At 34.3% G+C, this 22,656-nt stretch overlaps 2 protein-coding genes across 2 annotated transcripts; one reads left to right on the forward strand and one right to left on the reverse strand.

Moving 5' to 3' along the window:
- Positions 1–446: 446 nt before the first annotated feature.
- LOC143621417 (metal tolerance protein 9-like) lies at positions 447–884 on the reverse strand. The gene is made up of 2 exons (XM_077092845.1): positions 585–884; positions 447–464 (listed from the first exon to the last, which is right to left on the reverse strand). The coding sequence occupies exons 1-2, from the start codon at positions 882–884 to the stop codon at positions 447–449; spliced, it is 318 nt and encodes a 105-aa protein (XP_076948960.1).
- A 1,938-nt stretch (positions 885–2,822) lies between these two features.
- LOC143621508 (uncharacterized) lies at positions 2,823–10,185 on the forward strand. Its single transcript, XM_077092916.1, has 16 exons — positions 2,823–3,052; positions 3,945–4,113; positions 4,185–4,499; positions 4,581–4,670; positions 4,742–5,161; positions 5,241–5,348; positions 5,430–5,557; positions 5,635–5,761; positions 5,846–6,170; positions 6,249–6,670; positions 6,754–6,933; positions 7,014–7,172; positions 7,679–7,753; positions 7,856–8,149; positions 8,414–8,629; positions 9,519–10,185. Exons 1-16 carry the CDS (start codon positions 2,868–2,870, stop codon positions 10,140–10,142), a joined length of 3,837 nt encoding a protein of 1,278 aa, XP_076949031.1. The 5' UTR covers positions 2,823–2,867; the 3' UTR covers positions 10,143–10,185.
- The last annotated feature ends 12,471 nt before the right edge of the window (positions 10,186–22,656 follow it).

Here is a 22,656-nt window from a genome sequence, read left to right on the forward strand (position 1 = left end):
TCCATCTTTCACACTTGTGCCTTCTTGATGGCCCAACAATCTGTTCCATATAACATTGCAGGTCTTACTGCGACCCTATAAAATTTTCCCTTTAGTTTAGTTGGGAATCTCTTGTCGCACAATATACATGTGGCTGCTCTCCATCTACATCATCCTACCTGAACTCGATAGGCCATATCACCGTCTAATTCCCCATCGCTCTGGACAAATAATCCTAGGTACTTGAACTTCGTTACCTGTGGGACCACTTGCCATTCAATGGTGACCTGGACGTCCTCATTGTCATTAACCTCACCAAAATCACAATGAAGGTACTCCTTAGAGCGACTAATCCTTAAACCTTTAGTCTCTATATTATCTCCAATGCAATTGTATTAACTAATATATCAATCAATAAAAATAAACTTCATTCACAATTTCACATCAGCACAAAATTCCACTCAAATTCACTCTATCTGCAAAACCTAAACCAATATTACTACACAACAAATTACAATCGTCAAAATGTTCATATAATATTAATCGCAAATCTTGCTTCCTTATTTGACTGAAACAGAAAAGTGTTAAATGATAAACCATTAGACCTTGGCTTTGTGTTCCGGTCTATGATTAAACTCAAAGTCGACATGAACGAAGGCCCGCTCGACTTCAGGCAGTTGCTCAAGCTTCTCTTGTAACATTTCACCAATATTATGAGCTTGGCTGAGTAACATATCTTCTGGCAACACAATATCCACCTCCACAAAATATTGAGAACCAAATGTGTATGCTCTCACTGTGTCAATATGCTTTATTTCCTCATGGTGGTTCCATACCAAATATGTCACTTTTGCTAGGAAATCCGGTGGGGCCGTTCTACCTATTAACGACCACACATTCTCCATTACCGTCCTAGCCCATGTGCATATCGTGTAAACCGCAATCTTGCAAATGTAAATGAAAACTTTGATTATTAAAGCACATAAACAGTTAAGTAGTTAAATATTTTGTTTTTTTTCTTGTTATCATTCTTTCGGTTTTATGATTTATGTAGTTCTGCAGTGGCGGAGCCACATTACACCGGGTTCGGCCGAACCCGGTCCTTTTTCGGTTTTATATATAATTTATGGTATCGAATTAACCAGCGAACCCATTCTTTTTCGACGATCATTTAAAAAGAGATTTTGAAACCATGGATTAGTAGTGAATATTTTTTATAGAGAATAAAAAAGCTTTAAAAAACAATAAAAATTACTAACAAACATAATAAATAGGCCAATAATAACCTATGTATAGATTATGAAAAACACCTAAAATCATTCATAGAGTGGTCAATAAGTCCAACCCAATTGACGTTCTTAAACATAATAACTAAATACAAATTAAATTAAAAAAAGACCGTTCAATTTCTTTCTCTATTGACTAAGTCTAGATGCGTATGGTATAATTACGACATGTAATTTTTTTTATCATTTAATATGACATTTTATCAAATTTACTGTTGACAATGCACTTTTGTTATGATAGTGATATTGCATTGTATTTATTTGACCAACCTGACTCATTCGGGTCCGAAAACTTTGACTTCAAAAATATAAATTGATTATGAAAAATCTCGAACCCATAGATAAAAATACTTGGCTCTGCTCCGATACTGTAGATCTGAACTACCAACTAAATATATGTTTCCTTATTTTCTTAAGGGTCACAGTTTATTTTAGAACTGTTTGTTTAATATTTGTTACCAACAACAGTTGTCTACTTGGCTCATTTTTTATATTAAAAAATATTAATATATGAATGACACTGTTTAAGGTAAATTTGCCTGGTAAAGATTAATAAAATACTTAATATTATTTTTAATATTATTGTGTAATAACTATAATATTTATAAGAAGTATTAAGAACTATAATCTTATAAATACTACACATATGTTTCTACAAGTTAACGGAACCGGCTGAATGCCCGAGGTTGTAAGATCGATAATCTTACAATATTAAACATGTAGGGTTCTACAAGTTAACAACACCCCTTACAATATCAAACAACTAGGTTTCTACAAGTTAACAACACCTCTTACACTATTAAACATGTAGGTTTCTACAAGTTAACAAAACCCAAACCTACAAGTTCGCAACACCCCTTACACTATTAAACTTGTATGTTTCTACAAGTTAACAAAACCCAGCGCAATGCGTGAGTTATAAAAACTAGTTGCATACAACTATGACATATCAATAGCAAGAAGAAGGATATGTGGAAATCGATGAAAAAAGATACATGCTTAGATCCATATATTTAAATATTGTGTTTTAAACAAATAGATAAAAGAAAATTGACAAATGACAAATACTCTTAACCTTTAAAGCTAACATTGGTTAACGATGAATACTAAACATACAAAGCCCTCACAAAATTTTAGATTAAGTTTAAAATTTTAGAATCTAAGGTTCAAACTTGCAAAATCATCAAACCACGGAATTTGCAATTTTCTCTTTAACTTATATAACATCATATTTAACCTTAAACAAACACACTATTTACCTTACAATGATAAATTAACTATATAACATTTGCAAGATATGTGAACACTGAATGAGCGTGAGTAATCCACGTAGTTTTAACTTTGCTTATATAGTTTTAAAATAACATAAATTTTGAACCTATCTAGTTTTCACTTAATATAATTTCTCTCTACGGTTCAATTCGATAACTCATTCGGACCTCTTCATATTGCGAGCCCCGGTCCGAATTCAAACCACATCAACAACAAATCAAATCAAACCAAACCGAACTGAACCGAAATACCCTTCCATCCATTTACTAATTGAAAAACCTGTCAAGTCGATTTCGTATTGAGAAGACATGACAAAGTGATGAGTTCTCAATGATGATGGCAGAAGAAGGTAGAAGCAGTGGGTTTTTGGAATTAAAGGGTTACTGTTTACAACTGCTGGAAGCTATCAGAAACCCTAATCATCATAATAATAAACACACCACCACTGCCGCAATCTCTCGGCTGCATCAGTTTATTACTCGTTCGTCTCCTCATGATCTTCAGCCTTTCTTCGAGTATGTTCGTTTCGCTTTCCGAATCCTTATATTATTCAATTAATGACCAAAAGAATGGAGCTTGTTGCTCAATTTAACAGAATTAACCTCAGCTGTATCTTGTATATTGATGATTATACCATGGATTCCTTAACATCCAATATATGGCAATTAGACCAATGATCAATAGAGTAGGGAGTGTTCAGTATTCAAGGTTCGAACTCGGTTTGATTTGGTTTCGGTAGGCAAATACAAATTTATGATTTTCGGTTCGAGTTCAAATAATACATTTTTATTTTTATTGTTATGTATACACATATTTATAAAAAAAAATTATAGATGTCTGTTCTAAAGACCCTAAACAAATGGAAGTTCATCATTATGGTTGTTAATTCATAATATTTTGTAAGTTGCTGTGAACATGTAATTGGATGTTACGACTTTTAAATATTTTCGATGTTACCACTTTGAATATTTAGGATGTTGCGACTGTGGGAGCATGCCTGTGGAATGTGGATGGTCTATTTCCTTCATAAACTTGTATTTATGTTGTTAAAATATTCAAGTTTGTAGTAGTTTTTTCGTTATACCCATTTGATTGACATAGACCAATGTTCTTTAGTAAAATGAAAATGAGACATCAGGAATAGTCGGGATAACTCAGTTGGTTGAGCAGAGGACTGAAAATCATTGTATCAGTTCATTAGTATTTAAATGAATTATCTTTTCTTGGATTCGAATAGAATAAATTCGAATTACAAACTCGAATCAAATATCGAATTGGCTATTTGAATTCGAATATTCGAAATTAGATTCGTTGAGCACCCCTACAATAGAGAAGTATGACTTATTGTATGTTTATATTCGTCTTTATTAGACGTAAAAATTGGTGCATTTTCTGTTATCTTTTCAGTTACACTTTGTTTCCCCTGCTGCTTCTGCTTGAAGCTGCAGTGGACTGTAGATCACCAAAGGGGGAGATTAAAGAAAATTCCCCAAAAATAAGCGATGCTGTTGCAGAAGGCGTGATTCAATGTTTGGAGGAACTTTTAAAGAAGTGCCATGTAGGATCCGTGGATCAGGTATTTGAATTAATTTCTCTTTTTTATAAAAAAAAATCAATATTTTTCTTATATTGTTATAAAAAATGCAGATGGTTGTAATACTGAAAAAACTGACTAACGCGGCATTGTTATCTCCGTCTGAAGCGTCCGAGGAGTTTCGTGAAGGAATTATCCGGTGTTTTAAGGCACTAATTAACGGTTTATGTTCATGCTCTGACAAATCATGCACTTGCAACCAAATTAATAACCCGCCGATGCTTCTAGACAACAAATATTCAAAATCTAAATCATTTCGTACTGTATCACGAACACATGAAATAAACCCCGGGGAATGTTTAATTGCATTTCTTAGATCTGAATCTGCAACTGTTAGTGTTGGACACTGGTTGTCACTTTTACTAAAAGTATGTCTTTTTCCTAATTCTGAGCCAATATATAACGATAAAATATTTTGTAAAAGTTTGATATTTATTTATTTTATGTAGGCTGCAGATGTTGAGGCAACACGTGGGCATACAGGCAGTTCCAGTCTTCGTGTAGAAGCGTTCACGACTCTTCGTGTGCTTGTTGCTAAAGTAAGTTATAAGCAAACAGAGATTATATGTTTAAATAACCAGCTGCTCATTTTATGTATGTTTTGTTGAAGGTTGGTATAGCGGATCAACTGGCTTTCTTTTTACCTGGTGTTATCAGTCAAATTGGGAAAGTTTTACACGTCTCAAAAACAATGATTAGTGGGGCTGCTGGAAGTATGGAAGCTATGGACCAAGCACTTAGAGGTTTAACCGAGTTTCTCATTATAGTTTTTGAAGACGAGGCTAATTTATCGAGTCTTGATGACAGTGAAAGTAATTTAAATATTGAGAAATCTCCATTGTCGATTCTCGAGGAGCTTCGTCGCTTACCTGGCAAAAAGCAAGATCAGGTTGAAACATTAGCAACAAAGTCAATCCAAAAGTCATCACAAATTGACGGTCAAAAGTCTTTGCGTGTTGACCGTACACGAGATTGGATTACAACTGCCTCTTCTAATGTAAATAAAATTTTGTCAGCAGTTTTTCCACATGTAAGTGCAGTGTGCAGACAACTATTTGATTCTTATTTTTACAATTACCATAATTTGATATTTATATTTTATTTTTTAGCTTTGTGTGCATCCAGCAAAGAGGGTGAGACAGGGGACTGTGGCTGCTATACAGGGACTCTTGTCAACGTGCAGTCTTACACTTAAAGGAAGCCGACTTATGCTTCTAGTAAGTTTAATATTTAGTTCTTAAAATATTTATTTTCTACTTATCATTTTGTCTAAATTTAAGTTAATTTTATAATTTCAGGAATGTTTATGTGCTTTAGTTTCTGATGACGATGATGTGGTGTCAGAAACGGCTCAAACGTTTCTTGAAAGTTTGTTATCAAGCGGGAATCCTCACATAGAACGTGACTTTGCTGATATATTTAACAGGCATTGTTATTATATTTTAATTTTATTTAAAGCTCTATTTGTTAGCTGTTTATAGTATTTATAATTTTGTATAACAGGCTGTTTGAAAAGCTTCCAGAAGTGGTAGTTGGAGGGGAACATTCACTAGAACATTCTCAAAAGTTACTTGTATTAATTTACTACTCGGGTCCCGAGCTTGTTAGAGACCATCTCCTACATTCACCCGTATGTTATTTCTGTGTACCTCCAATTTGGCCGTTGGCTTTTGAACTTTGATCTTTGACTAATGAGTTAATATTTGATGTACAGGTGGCAGCTGCTCAATTCTTTGATAATCTCACTCTTTGTTTGAGCCAGAATTCATTAATGTCCGGTTCATTAGATAAACTGCTTTTAGAGAAACCGTCTTCTGTCGGGTACCTGCGTTCTATAACGGAAATGAAAGCCACCACTTTCTTTGAAAATGGGAAAAAGGCTGATGTTGAGTCTAATGGTTCTGAAAGTCAAAGTTCTTTCAAAAGTCAGAATGAATATGATCTTCCGCGTATGCCACCTTGGTTTTCTTCTCACAATCAGAAACTTTACAATGCACTTGCGGGGATCATTAGGCTTGTTAGCCTGTCTCTTATTGCAGGTTATCTTAACTCGTTAAATTCACATCTTTGCATATTATGTGTTAAAATTTAAAAAAGCTAAAATATAATTTTAGCAGGTGCTCAAAGAGATGGCAATTTATCGATTATTAAAGACATTCCACTAAGCTACATGCGGAAATTAATCGGTGATATCCGAAACAAGGAATACACAAAAGAAAGCTGGCAGAGTTGGTATAACAGGACTAATTCAGGGAAGCTTGTAAGGCAAGCTAGCACTTCTGCATGCATGTTAAATGAAATGATATTCGGTTTATCGGATCAAGCTATCAATAATTTGAAAACAAAATTCCATAATAAAAAATCTATCTGGCATGTTTCTTTAAATAAAGATATAAGAAATCAGTTAATCAATTGCATTGGGAGTATCTTGCACGAGTATTTATCTGCTGAGGTCTGGAACCTTCCGTTAGATCAATCCAATGTCGGGTCTGGTGATGTTACAGTTCACTTTTTTCATGATAATGCAATGCTTCATCAGGTAGGTAGTTGCACTTATTTTGTTATTTCATCTTCATTCATAGTAAATTTATTAAATCTGAAATTGTATTATTTTTCAATAAGGTTCTGATTGATGGGACTGGGATATTTAATCTATGTCTTAAAAGGGATTTTATTTCAAGCGGGTTTCTTCATTCGTCCCTTTACGTGCTACTCGAGAATCTTATCTGTTCAAATTTTGAAGTCCGACACGCGTCGGATGCTGTGTTACACGTCATTTCAGCTACCTCCGGCTATCCAACGGTAAATTAACAATAACACCCTCAATTTGAAATTTGGAACTATTAATTATTTCTCACAAAACCTTACGTTTATCATTTCAGGTTGGCCACTTAGTTTTGGAAAATTCGGACTATGTAATCGACTCGATATGTCGACAGCTTCGTTATCTGGATCTTAATCCTCATGTTCCAAGCGTCCTTGCTGCCATTCTTTCATACATAGGCGTGGCTCACAAAATATTACCATTGATGGAGGAACCGGTATGATTGATAACTAAGGTTTTATATCTAGCACTTTAAATTATGTTTAACAAGATAATTTGGAATCTTTATAACATAATACTTGAAAATTTCTTGTATTATATCATTTCAGGCTACACACTATAATTCAACATACCTACAAGCAGATTCTGGTCTTTTTTGTTATTAAGATTTTTGTTTAAAAAATGGTGGTTTTTTAGAAAGTTCTCATTTTCAAGATTCCCATTCCTTGTTTTATGACCTTTATTGTGTTTACTTGGCTTTTTTGTTGACAAAGACTAACCCGCTTCCTTATGGAATCTTTATAACAGAACATCTGTATTTCTTGAACTTTATTACATCATTTCAGGCTGCAAGCTATATTTCAACTACATAGAATTAACTCATTAACTTGGATAATTATGATTTATCACTCACTTTGTGTGTTTAAAACTGAGTATTTATACAGTTATACGTTTATACCTAATACTTTAAATTATGTTTAACAAGATAATTTTGATACGCAGATGCGTTCTATTTCACAAGAACTTGAGATTCTTGGCAGGCATAAGCACCCTGAGCTCACCGTTTCCTTCTTGAGGGTAAGTGTTTTTGTTCTGTTAAATGTTAATGATTAATACTACCTTAGGCTTAGTAATTTAATGTCCTCTTTTATTTCTTTTTTAATTATGTATGTCATTTAGGCAGTTGCAGAAATTGCAAAGGCTTCAAAGATTGAATCTTGCACATTGCCTTCTCAAGCAGAGTTTTACCATAAGCAAGTGGAGTCTGAACTATCACGTTTTGAAAATGGTGAACGTTTAAGCGATTTTAATAAGCATAAGGAGCAATTAGAGGCTACATATTTTAAATTAAAAGAATCCAAGAGTTACAGAAGAACTGTTGGATCTCTTTCCGTTTCGTGTATAACTGCTGCAACTCCTTTACTTAGTTCATCAAAGCAAACATCATGTTTGGTAGCCTTGGATATAATTCAGGTAAATGATTATGTGTATATATTGAGATTTAACTAAGGGGCTGTTTGGTAGTTAAGTGTTGAATTAATAAGAGGTGTGACTGATTAAGAGGTAGCCTCTAAAATCTAAATCATTCAGTATGTCTCTGAAGCTTAACCATTAAGATGCTCCATGAGCCATTAAGAGGTGTAACCAAACAAACTCTACCTCTGCCCGATTCAGAGGTATCATTAAGAGGCTACTAAACAGCCCCTAACTTAGCTTTCTAATATGTATTTGTTTCAGGATGGAATTATAGCACTTGCTGAAGTGGAAGAATCGTACAAGCATGAGACAAAAACGAGGGAAATTCTTATACAAGCTTTGCAATCATATTCATTTCATGATCTTGCAGATACTCTTGAGGCAGAAAATGATGGAACTGATGAAAACCGGTTACTTCCATCTATGAATAAAATATGGCCCTTTTTGATTGCATGTATCCGAAATGGGAATCCATTGGTAAGTTACCGGACTTATATTATTATAGTAATAATTTACTTTTGACTAGGCCTGTAAACAAACCAAGCAAACACAAAAGGAACATGTTTGTGTTTGTTTAACTTTATCTAAACAAACAATTGGACTTGACCAAATAAAAAAACAAGGTTTTTGTTCATTTTCGTTCATTAAGCAAATGAGTGTGTTTGTGTTCGTTAATATTACAAACCCGCAATTCACAAATCACAAATGTAAACGAACAATCATAACTGAACATAGATGAATGAACATACCTGCGCGAGCACCAATCAAAAGTGGACATGAGCATAAATCTATCGGGCTTATTTTTTTTAAGTTAAACTAAATTGTAATGATTGATATTTTAATCATAAAAGTAGACTATATTGTAATGGGCCCACCTAGAAAATTTAAATGAATATATAAACGAGTGAACTTAGATAAACATAAACTAGCAGACATAAATGAATGTTAACCAACAAACATAAACGAACGAAAGAGACGTGTTCATGTTCGTTTGTTTAACTAAATGAACAAAAATTCCATTCATGCTCGTTTGTTTATAAAATAAACGAAAACGAACTTCATGCCGAATGATTCTCTGAACATTCAGTTGTAAGAGACATGTGTTCATGTTCGTTTGTTTAACTAAATGAACAAAAATTTCATTCATGCTCGTTTGTTTATAAAATAAACGAACATAAACGAACTTCATGCTGAATGATTCTCTGAACATTCAGTTTGTTTACAGGCCCTATTTCTGACCAATTTAACTCATTTGACCCGTTGTAGATAAATCACAATCCAAATCGACTCATGTACTAGTAAAGTGGTCGAAATTGCCACCTCTCATAGTACTAGAATTAACTTTTATAATTATATATAAATACAGACGGCTCGGCGATGTGCTGGCGTGATCAGTAAATCAGTACAGATCTGCGGTGGAGATTTCTTCTCTCGCCGTTTCCACATGGATGGGCCCCATTTATGGGAACTCTTAAGCACGTCTCCATTTCATAAAAAACCATTAAATTTGAAAGAACGAAAAGTGTTACAGCTTCCATACCGAGCCATTTCAACATCTTCAGACGATCCGAGGGCTGAGATTTCAGATCTGAAAGTCCAGGTGGCGGTGCTGGAGATGATAGCCGAGATATCTGGGAACAAAAAGAGTGCATCGGCTTTTGAAAGTGTCGTTAAGAAGGTGAGTGGGGTGGTTGTAGGGATTGCATGCAGTAGTGTTGGTGGTCTCAGAGATGCATCTCTGAATGCCCTTAGAGCACTTTCAACCATTGATTCTGATCTCATTTGGTTGCTTCTTGCTGATGTTTATTATTCTAAAAAGAGGGATGATGTGGCACAACCGCCTCTTGCAGATTTACCACAAGTTAATCAGCTTTTGCCACCAGTTTCATCTTCCAAACCTTATCTTTATGTTCAATATGGTGGCCAGAGCTTTGGTTTTGACATTGATTTTTCTGCTGTTGAATATGTTTTTAAGAAATTGTATGGTTAGTTACAAATGAATGAGTTGCTTTGTTAATATATGACTAGATATCAAGATGATTAGGGACGAATCATACGGCTATGATGTTTTGACTGATTGACAAAGTTATATGGCTGTATTAGGGACAATTCATACGGCTATGATGTTTTCATCGGTAAAAATGACTGACGTGATTATTTACAAAGGTATACGACCTGTATGATCATTTTTCGCATTAACGTATGATGTAGCTAACTTTAGTATGCAAACTTGAGTTGATATCATACGACACATAATAATTACTTACGGGTGCACATTTTTTATTTTGAAATATATGTAGTAGAGGTGCACAAATCGGGTTTTTCAAATACCCGGGTTCGGGTATGACTGAGTATTGAAAAATTGGGTATTGGTAAAAACCGGGTAGGGTTCGGGTCCGGGTATCACCTCTAAAAACGACAACCTTGCATCGGGTTGGGTATAGAACCGGGTATTCGAAAATCGGGTATTTGAATACCCTATTTTCGGGTATTGAAAAAACCCTATTTGTGGGTTTTTTCGGGTATAGATTGGGTTTTTGAAAATGTTGCACTTTTTAGGGGTATTTTTCGGGTATTTTTAAGATATTTTTCCGGTATACATCGGGTATTTGAAATACCAGGTTTCAGGTATTGGAAAAACCCGGTTCCGGGTATGGGACCGGTTCGGGTTTTCGGGTATTACCGGGTACAAATCGGGCCCGGTTCGGATTTTAGTACCGAAATGCATACCCTATCCGTACCCTACGGGTAGGGTCGGGTACGGGTTCGGGTATTAAAAACCCGGGTATTAAAAAACCGGTTTCGAGTTTTCATTTCGGGTCCGGTTTCGAGTTCGGGTTTTTTGTGCACCTTTAATATGTAGCAATGTAAGGCCCCGTTACCTGTGCCTCATTTTTGACGTTGGATTTACTCATAAACACAGTTTCAAATATCATAGTTAATTAAAACTTTACGCGGAATATAAAACTTTCAACCATTATATTACATAACCATCATCTGTTGTCTTATCTAACATTCAAATCGTTTATACATAAAACATTGTCTATTAAATAACATAACAATTCACGGAGATGTCATTGCCTTCAACTCCATGCCATGTGTATCCCCTCAAGCGAGCTGCCTCAGTCTACTCACCTGCCTGCATACTAAAAGTCAGCTACGCTGAGTGAGTTCTAGTTAATCATACAACATACAATCAGTTCACATACTTGCACACATGCCCGAAGGTGTATACATTATTCATACTTCACTTTAGATACATATCTATCCTACTATTTTAAGAGCCTTCCGCCCTATACCTTCGCCGACATTATTAGGGTCGGTTCCCTGCATTCGCCGACATTATTAGGTCGGTTCCCTGCATTCGCCGACATTATTAGGGTCGGTCCCCTCAATTCGCCGACATTATTAGGGTCGGTTCCCTGCATTCGCCGACATTATTAGGGTCGGTTTCCTACATTTAGTATATTGTACCATACTTGTCTGTACATACCTTTCTTAATATACGTGCAATATCCGAAGATCGTTCACGTACCATCATCATAACATACATACGTCATGCATATATCATATATATCTATAGTCATATCTTTGACTATCACCTGGCAGCACATGAAATATCCGAAGATCGTTCATGCACTATCATCATAACACACATACATCTTTCACTTATCATATATACACATCAATCATGCCTTTAACTATCGCTTGACGGTACATGCAATATCCGAAGATCGTTCATGCATCGTCAAACAATCATCATACATAAATCATACAATGCATACACTTACCACGAAAGGTAAGTGTATTAACTATCACATCGAGTATGCACACAGCCCCGAAAACATAACAAGGAAGTGGGGCTAGAAACTCACCTGAATGCGATTACGTTCACCGTTTATCGTTAATCCTTTCCTGAGATGGGCATGACTAACTGTATAATCATACATATATTAATTACGGCTCTAGCTCCTCTTACCGTCTACTTAATTAATCTCACGTATCTAAGTCGGTTTTACTTTATTGGATCATTACGGATTAGATAATCGTTACTCGTTATCCTTCAAAGGTATCTTTTATAAATTATCAAAGTCCAAGGGTTATTGTGTAATTATCTCATTCTTTTCTAAGTTCAGTGACTGTTCTGTCATTATGTTAAACTTCTAGTTCGTTACTTACCCTTAACGAATTGGGTTACCACAACGAACTGGTCCTAACAAATTGAACCCTTTAACGAACTGAACTCCTTAACGAATCAGTCCATAGCGAACCAGTCCATGTAACGAATTAGTCCATCTAATTCGTTATCTCTTCTAACGAACTGGCTATAACGAATCAAGGGTAATTCGTTATCTCCTTTAACGAATGGTCGTAGCGAATCGGAAGCTAGTTCGTTATTCTATGCTTAGCGACTTGAACACGAACTGAGTCTAGTTCGTTAGGTTACCTTTAACGAACTGCTCGGCGAATCACCCCTAATTCGTTAACTCCCCGTTAACGAATTAGGGTTAGGTCAGAGAATGTCAGGAATATTCTCTGACATTCCCTTTTACCTCGTATCATTTCTGGCGCCGTCGCCGGAAAAACGCGGCATCGCCGGAAAAAACGAGTTTTGACTCGTTTTTTTCACCGTTTTTCGCCCCGTTCGATCCAGATCTGATCTAGGGTGGCCCCTAAGCTCATCTTAGGTTCGGTTTATACCCGATCCCACCCGGATCTCGTGACTTAAACGGTTTAACGGTGTCGGCTCGTCGTTTCGTGATTACATCTAACGGGTTTAAGCTCAAACAACATCATACTATCATTACCTTGGATCGGGATCGGTTTTCCTTGGTGATTTTGGCTAGAGAGAGAGAAATATGAGAGAGAGCTAAGTGTGTATTTTGATGGTGTATGGAATATGTGTGAAATAAAATTAAATGGGTGATTAAAGGTTTATATATTTATGGATCATGGGCTTAAGCCCATGGTCTTTCCTTCCTTCCTTCATAACCCAAGTCCATAACCCATATCCATTTAACCCAACACTAGTCCGACTCATAATAACTCGTATTTTATTTATTAACCGAAACTCAAAAAACAGGATATTACAAGCAACATTCTTTCTTTATTTTACAAATGACTCTTTTAATACTTATTACCAAGCCCACAACTCTATTGTTTATCATTTGCCGTTGAAGCACAAATATAGAAAGATGACAACATACTTATTGGTATACTAGGTTATAAACCCGTGTATTACACGGGTTTGAAAAATTAAATCCCATTCATTATTTTATTATATGATTCTGGTTCTTAAAGTTGAAATAATCATGTACAAAAAGTCAAAAACACATCAAAACTTTTGAAAAATCACAAGAGCTAAAATGTAAAAAAAAAACTGCTTCTAATTATGTTGTTGTGTTATTTTCAACATATATTGTTACTAAACTAATAGTTGCAACAGTTTTATTGGTAAAAAAAATTACAAAATAGTTCAAATTGAGGATCTAATGATATTAAATTATTAACCATCTATAACCAACAAAAAATAAACTTGTGTGGTTTACTTTATGTCTTTTTTTTAATTCATGATTTAGGTTATAAAATTAGAAGCAAGAGCAACTGTATATTTGGTAATATCGGCAAAGCAAGTGTAACACTATAAAGATATATGCATTTTATCACTTTTTTTTCGGTTTCAAAATGCCATCTTATTAACACATTTTACTCAATTCTAACAACATACAATAAACTAAACAGTTATAGTGAGTTTTATATTTGTGTGTAAATGTAAAAAAAAGTGTAAAGAAAACCCGTCCTTTTTGAAATGGCATGAATGAATAGTATGTTAAGTCTTGTCAATAGTGTGTTAGTTTAAATGTGTGGTTCAAAAAGCATGAAGAAAAAAGGGTGTCATAAAGTCACTGTTCACTTCCGCCATTTGAAATGGCGGAAGTGAATAGTGTGGTTAAAAAGGTGCCAGAAAGTCATGTCATGTCATAAGTTGTCGGTACTGTTCATATCCGTCATTTCAAATGGCGGAAGTGAATAGTTTTGGTCAACAGCCCTCGTCAGATGTGTCAGGATATTATACTATTCACTTACGCCATTTCAAATGGCGGAAGTGAGAAAAATGAATAGGGGCAGCCTATAAGGGGTGAAAGTTGTGTTCCGTCATTTCAAATGGGGGAACATGTGGTTTATATTTCACTTCCGTCATTTGAAATGGCGGAACACCAAAGTAAGAGCCATGTCACCAGACAGTTTCTGACAGGTTCTCCAATTATGGTCGGTTCCGCCATTTCAAATGGCAGAACACCTAGAAACCCAAAAAATTTTTATCTCTCCTATAAACAATTACACCCCTTTAATATTTCCTATTTATAAAAATTTTTCAATATCTCACATAAGCTCATATATAATGGGTCGAGTTATTCAACAAATGCCAACAAAAATAAGAAGTGTGGGAAGTCATAATTAACTGACATATGTCTAGTGGGGACCAAAGGAAAAAAGGATAAAAAAACAATGTTTTAAAAACCGCTTCAAACCGGCCGGTTGAACCGTTAAACTGAATTTTGCACAGCAAGCCAGTATTTTGAGCCAGATATTTTTGGCCGGTTTGCTAGAACATTGTACCGGTGGCTTTTTTTTTTCTAAAATACCGGTTTTTACCGGCAAACCGGTTTTCAGTATGAGAAATTTTTGATATTTGCGGTCCATGTTTTTTTAAAGTTACTTTTAACACAAAAATTAACATTCAAACGTGTAAACTTTATGATTATATATTTAAAATTGAGGGCTTTTGTATTATTTTTTTTAATATGGATTAACTTTTGGGTTATTTTTTGTTATGGAATCATTTACTTTTGGGTTATTTTTGGAGTTGAAGTTGCATTATAGGAAATTGTAAGATAAAATATTCAACCGGTTGAACCTCCGGCATAACCCGGTTCAACTGGTTGGACCAATTTTTAGCTCAATCTGGTACGGGTAAAAAACCGGTTTTTAAAACATTGTATAAAAGTAATAGTACACATTTTCTCTCTCCATATGCAAGTCACATGTTAATTTCTCCATCATTTTAAACGTTTATAACTTTTTCATATGATATTTACTTAAAAAAATCACCATAATAGCAAACGTTTTTTTATCTTTAATATGAGTATGATTTTGTTATATAAAAAAAATCTTACGGCATTGTGTCTTTATGTTTGTCATTGTGTTTTTTTCACCATTGTGTCTTTCGACTCATCATTGTGTTTTTTTAAATACTAATAATACCGCTGTGTAATAATAATATGAAAATATAATGAAAAATACCAACAAATTATCTAATACATAAAACACAATGATGAATACGTATTACACAATAACTTGAAACGTAAAACACAATGATGAATACATATAACACAATAGCTTAAAACGTATGACAAAATGATAAATACATATAATTAGGGGTGGCAATCTTGACCCAAACCCTTTCAAATGGGTCAATATGAGTTATTTTAAAAATTAAATTAGTTGGTTTGGGTAAAAGATTTTAACTGAATGGGTCAAAATGAGTCATTTGAAATTCCATCATTTTATTTTCGGGTCAAAATTGGTTGACAAGTTCAAAGAAATGAGTCGATGTGAGTTAGTTTCCTAATGAAATGTGACAGGTTTCGGAAAGCCAACACGAGTTCTCACCCGTGACCAGTTGGGTTTTTGGTTTCTTTTTGGTCGATTCCGGACTCGTTTTTGTCCGTTTTTTCAGTTTCGTTTTTGTTCGGTTTGAATTCTTTTAGTTTCATTTTGATTGTTTTTTTCGATTCTGATTGATGTGGTCCGGTTTTGGCTTTTTGTTTCATTTTTGTTGATTTTTTCGGTTTCAGTTCGATTCTCGGTGGTTTTTTTTTATTTTTATTTTATGGAACGAGGACAACGTAGGAGACATTTTTGTGTTTTTTTACTTTTATGTTTATGATTTATATTTTGAGTTATACTTTTTTTATAATTATTTTTGAATATTCTTTTTGAGGGTTTTTGATCTTAATCGAAAATCCCTAAAAAAAATTCAAAAAAAAAACAATAAAAAAATCATAACTTATAATATAAATAAAAAACAAAAAAATCTGATAAATTAAAATGTTTCCGCCGTTATTCTCGTTTAAAAAAAAACTCAAAACCCGGTTCGACCCTAACTTATTCCGACCCAAACCAAAACAACATTTTTTTTAATTGACTCGTTTTAACCCAAAGTTATTATGACCCAAACTCTTTTTGACCCATGCATCATTTCAAACCATGACTCGTTCGACCCAACCCAACCCATTTGCCACATGATATAACACAATGACCTGAAACGTAAAACACAATGGAAACTAAATATTACACAATGACTTGAACGTAATACAAAATGAACATAACACTATTTTCTCATATTAAGTGAATATTGAGCACAATTACTAAAACACAATGATAAGTATAAAGACAAATGTTAAGCAAAATGACACAATGACATGATCTTTGTTTTAATTTTAATCTTTAAAGATAAAAAACGCTTTAAAATGTCGTATAAAAATGCTTGTTATTACGGTAAAAACATTTTCTAAAAAAATGTTGTATGAAAAAGTTATAGACTTTTTAAAATGATGGAGAAATTGACATGTGACTTGCATGTGGAGAGAGAAAGTCATAATAAGTGAGTTATTACATTCATGTCATTTTCATCAATTTTTATTCTTAAATTAATCTCCATCATCCTTTAAGATCAACGAATTAGATTTCTTTTAACATTCCTCATTTTTGCTGTACTTTGTATTTTACCTTTACTCAATATATAATATATTATATTTCAAAGTGGTGAAATAAGATAAGCGAAAAAGATCATATAAATAATTTAATGTTCATAAACAACACATTTTTGTAACAAGCTTCATTAGCCTGAAATATTTTAAATTCAAAGGTAAGTGTAGATAACATCTATTAGATTTACTGCATGGAAAGGGTGGTCCGGTGTCCACCGTTCGCCTGCCGAAATGCCGTTTCTGTAAGTACATTTCTTATATGATGAGTCAACAAACAGTCAGTGCCCACCGTCAATTATAGTCAGGTACAACATGGATGAATACTTAAAGCGAAGAGAGAACGAGTTCTAAAACTGTTGGTTCATAATTTTACCGGCCACCAACAATTAAAACCGGGAACCGTGTGTAGAAATGTGGGGGAAGATGATGGATATTATAAAGTTTATAATATAAACACATATATTTTAAATTTTTCGTTTTCTCTTAAATGATAGTGCTTTTAGTAACTTTAAATTAAATTTCTTAAATATATTTAATTGTTTTCACTATTCTAGTTATTACTTTTTTTAACAGTAACTTTTTTTATTTAGTTAAATAACTTTTTGATTTATATTTTATTTGATAGTTATATTTATAATTATAACTTGTTTTATTGTTTTATTGTTTTTTTAGAACGATGACTTTGGTTTATTTAGGTTTAAATTTTAACAAAATGCAACTAATATAATATGCATTTAGGTTAAATGGTGTTTTAAAAAAAAAGACCAATTTAATTTTTCATATGGCCTGAAAGTCATTCCGTTCCAGGCCTTTAAAATTGTTGGCCAACTTGTTCTATTTGACTCGAGCCATTTTTTACCCGACCCACGTTTGATATGATCAATTTTGTATCCTTGTAGTAAAAATTCATTGATCGATCCGTCTCTGTATTAGATGTTAGAGATATATACTAGCCCTCTGTTATAAAACTCCATGCGATGACCATCCACGTAACGATGACTAATTTCACATTCTCACATTTAGATTCCATTTTCATATGACAATATCAAGAATATTTGATGAGCATGAGAGAAAAATACTTACAATATCTAGAAAAAAAAAAAGCAAAAAGGATGGTACCTATGAAGATACGTATGAAATGACGTTAAACTAATATTTTATACGACTATCATTCACGTAACTATGTACTTTGATCTTATACTTAGTACAATAAAAAAATGTGAGTGTGGAGTGTAAAGTGAACAATATGTATTGGTGAACATATGAACTTGTTTGTGAATAATAACGGGTTGTAACCTCACCCAAACGTTATCATGAAATCGGTTTGGGGAAACCATACCATTTTCAAACCGAACCGATGGTTTGATAGCACTGATCTGACAACTCTGTGCTGAAACCGGTTGTTACCAAACTGAACCAGTTAAAAAGGTTTCAAAATTTGGCTTTGAACCAACCACTGGAAACCAGTTTTAGCCGAATCCGAACCGGCTTGAGCATAAAAACCAATGTGTGTACGTACCCTTTACCATGTGCATATGATACTATCGTAACATGTATATCTAAACTATCATCATATGTATAAAAATGAAACGCGAAACGATGAGAATCGATCGTGTTTTTAGTTAATTCAGGAATATAACTTTTAGAACGACGAGTTTTTTATGCGTTAAGCTACCATACTCCCCAAATTTAGACATAGCTTCATTGCCTAACTCTAGTTAGACTATGTTGTTTAAACCGGACCCACGTTAGTTTTAGAGGATATAACTATCATGATTTTTATTTATTTATTTTTGTATTTGAGAATAAACTTAGGTTATAAGTATTGTTACTTATTATTATTATTATTGTTATTTGGTTTATCTATAAACAAATTACTTAATGTTCGCTACATTATTAGAAATAACAATTATAAAGGGATAATTCTCAAAAGAGTTCTTTTGAACAGAGAGAAAAAAAAACCCTTAAATATTCAGGTTTTCTAATGTCCTAACAAATTTGGACTGAGACGACACTTTGTTTGTCGTTTTGACGAGATCTCTAGCCCAATTAAAAGATGACATGTGGTTCAAGAATGACACGACCGTCCATATTTTTAAAATGTTGAGAGTTCTGTCCAAATTATTCCATTATATCTTTTGCTAGAAAGCAGTCTCCGCAGACAGTTTTTTTATGTTTCCTAATTGGTCCGTACAAATTCTATATTTTTTAAAAGAAGTGTCTTTTAAATTCCGTCTTCTTTGAACAAATTCTTCTTAAACGCGCCTTGATAGACGGAATTTTAAAAGACCTTTTTTTAAAAAAAAAATTAGAATTTGTACGAACCATGTATGAAACATAAAAACTGTCTAGGGAGACTGCTTTCTAGCAAAAGATATAACGAAATAATTTGAACGCAATCCTCAACATTTTCAAAAATATGGACGACCGTGTCAGTCTTGAACCACGTGTCATCTTTTAATTGGGCTCGAGATATTGTCGAAACGATAACCAAATGTCGTCTCAGTCAAAATTTATTAGGACATTTTGGGAAACTTGAATATTTAAGGGCTATTTTTTCTCTCTCTCTTTTCTAAGGACACTTTCGAGAATTCTCTCCAATTATAAATTATGTAAATTTAGAAATAGAATATATTGAGAGGACTTGTGTACTTGTGTTTGTTGCCATACGCTTACAAAAAAATAAAATAAAAACATTATACGTCAAGAGGCCAGTTTAGAAACAATTCGGCTCCGGTGTCAGAATTGTTGGGAAAATGGCAAACTACGTACAATTACTTTCTCTCATGTATTATTAACATGACTTGCAGAAATTTAATAGGCAAGACTTTGAATAAACGACTGGATATACATAGTCAAGCATACATAAAAGCTAGAGAATAGGAAGCACAAACAACAATAATATCTCTACGAGTATTTATTCAACCCTAATTAACATTGTAACAAATGTTCAACCTTGTTTTATTTTTTCTTGACCACAAGAACCCGTCGTGGGACCCACAAATATCTAATTACGCGATGAGATAGGTTAGAATGCAAAGCTTATGGTAGGTGGCTTTCAAGAAGGTCAAAGAAACAAAACATGTAGAAAACAACGTCAGATACGTGTGTTTAAGTGCTTGTCACTACGCCAACAAGGTGATTATGAGGTTCATGGAATTAACAAAATTTCATAAATTAAATATGCATTTCTATCTTTATTGATTTTAGTAAGATTAGTCTAAACCTTAAATCTTAACAGAAAGTGTGTGTGGTATGTTTATAAGTAATAATCATGGAAATAAAAAAATAATGATAATTATAAATTATTGTTTTAATTTCAAATAGCTAAAGCTAATTGGTATGCTACACTAAGAACCACTAGTACTGATTATGAGGTGGCACCAGTAGTAGACTCATTAACCAACCCCCCCCCCCCCCCCCCCCACACCCCCGGACCACTAGTGATGGAGTTCTAATGACTTACCTAAGCCCACGGAAGCCACTAACCAACCATTTTTTTTTCTTATCACTTTTCATTTCTTTTTGTAATTAAATCATATAAATAAATAGAATGGTGGCAAAAGGGAGTTTAGCATAAGTTGGTGGGGTTGAAGGGTGGAAGGAAACAAGCAGAGGTGGCTGCTGATATGATAAATAATCCAGAGTAATAATGAGTAAAGTATAACACATGGCATAATAAGTATGAATTTGATCACTGCGGACGGCGTTGCTATTTGCTACTTTGATGTGCACACAAAATCCGTTTAGAAGCGAAATTTTCAAAACTTATTATATATCAGTTGAATTAGTTTATTCTTGATCTATATGTGTATATTCATATATTTTTTTAATTAATATATGTGTAAGTGTGTATATCATTAAATAACATGTATTAACTTTCTCTCTTGTTTTCTACATAAATTGATGAAGCAAAATAAACGAAGATAAGAAAAAGGAAAAATGGAAAGATGACTAGCAAAGATTAAACCAATTTTAACTTTCTTTGCATAAGTTAATTTTGTTTTTAACATTTATTTTTGGGAGACTTTGTATTTTTAAAATTCATTACTTGATTATGAATGGATTTTATTTTGTGTTTATTTCATTTTTTGTTTTAATATTATATATTATATTTTGGTTGTGTTATTACGGTTTTGGGTGTAACATTATAGATAATTATTTGCCGATAGTGTACAATATTGACACTAAGTTTAATGAAGATTTTTTTTAAAAAGAAAAAAGTGATACCAAAGTGAATATCGTACCCGAAAGTACATTTACCCGTACCATAAAATTGAGTATAAATACTCAGATTTAATGATTTTAGATATGAGTACTTTCGGGTACGGGTATACGAATGATCTCATCCCTAAATTTAACAACAAAAAACACTATATCCCTACAATCCAATGTACAAATCACCACCTCAAAAGCATCCTATCCTTTTCCTTTTCAACTTAATCAACCACCTCTTGTTTTTCACAAAAACAAGAAATCACAATAATGGCTAGCTGGAAAATATAATCTTGAAATAAATATTAGTCAGCAAGCACATGGGGCAACCGTACCAATTTAATATGCACAAATAAAACAAGAAAAAAAAAACTTTTAAATTTAAAATCACTAGCATTTTGTAGCCATCAACTAATCTTTTTGTTTCTTAGATTGATAAAAGTGACCCCATACCAAATTCTCAACTAGAACACTTTCAATTTCTAAGTCACAAATTGAAGAAACACTAAGTGACCCCGGGCAGATTACGGGTAATCGGGAGGTTAAATAGATGTTTCCCACGAGGGGTTAGATCCGGCAAAGATGGTTCTTCTGATAACCTGCAAAACAGACCGTGAGCTCGTCACTGAGAAGGGGGGGGGGGTACCTCCTTGTGACCACCCTCCGGCGTGAGAATCAGACTAGATTGCTCTTGAATATAAGTGTATATTAAGAGATTGCTAGAGCAGATATCAGGTATATGATATAAGATATAAGAGACAAGATGAGATAAGATGATCATACCATTTGGGGTATTTATAGCCGAAGGTAGGTTTCCAAGAAGGTGTAGCCGGCTGAATAGTATTCCTGTTCTACCAACTGTGGCCTACGCACGTGCCATGCTGGTAGTTGGTGGGTAGGCAGCGGCTGACAGTGACCAGGCCTGCTGTGTACTATTCCTTTTCCACCAACTGCAGGCTATGCACGTGGTATGACAGGAGTTGGTGAGTAGGCAGCGGCTAATAGTGACATACAGTACAAGAGCATGCTGCTCGCCATACTGTTGTCAATGAGCTGTCGTATCTCTGGTCAGATCTTTTGCCCATACCTCGTCAGGTACAGTACAAAAGATCCTCCAGTATCGTACGGACTGGCTCATTTGGGCGGGAGTATTCCCCCTCCCGCCTTTGTGCGGGATTGTTCCCGGCTTTGCTCATTCCTTCTTCAGGTGACATTACTGAATTATTTTGAGAGCTAAGTGCCTTGTGCGTGTAGCCTTGCTGCGCGGGTGGCCTTCCCTGATGGCTTGTATCCGCAGCTGCGGGAACAGGCGGAGTACTTCACCATTGGGAGGCATTTCCTGCGGGAACAGCTTGCGTACTGCGCGTAAGGACGTCACGTCTCTGAGCATGGTGGGTCCTGCGGATCCAGTTGGTTTCTGCGCAGACGTCTCTCTTCAAGGTGAGTCCTGCGGGTCCAACTGGGCTCTGCTGGAACCTACCTCTTCACTAATATATTTGCAACACTAATTAGCAA

Source organism: Bidens hawaiensis, unplaced genomic scaffold (genome assembly GCF_021521415.1).
Source record: "Bidens hawaiensis isolate Kalapana, Puna unplaced genomic scaffold, B.hawaiensis_p1.1 tig00002866_1, whole genome shotgun sequence".
In the NCBI taxonomy this organism is placed as follows: domain Eukaryota; kingdom Viridiplantae; phylum Streptophyta; class Magnoliopsida; order Asterales; family Asteraceae; genus Bidens; species Bidens hawaiensis.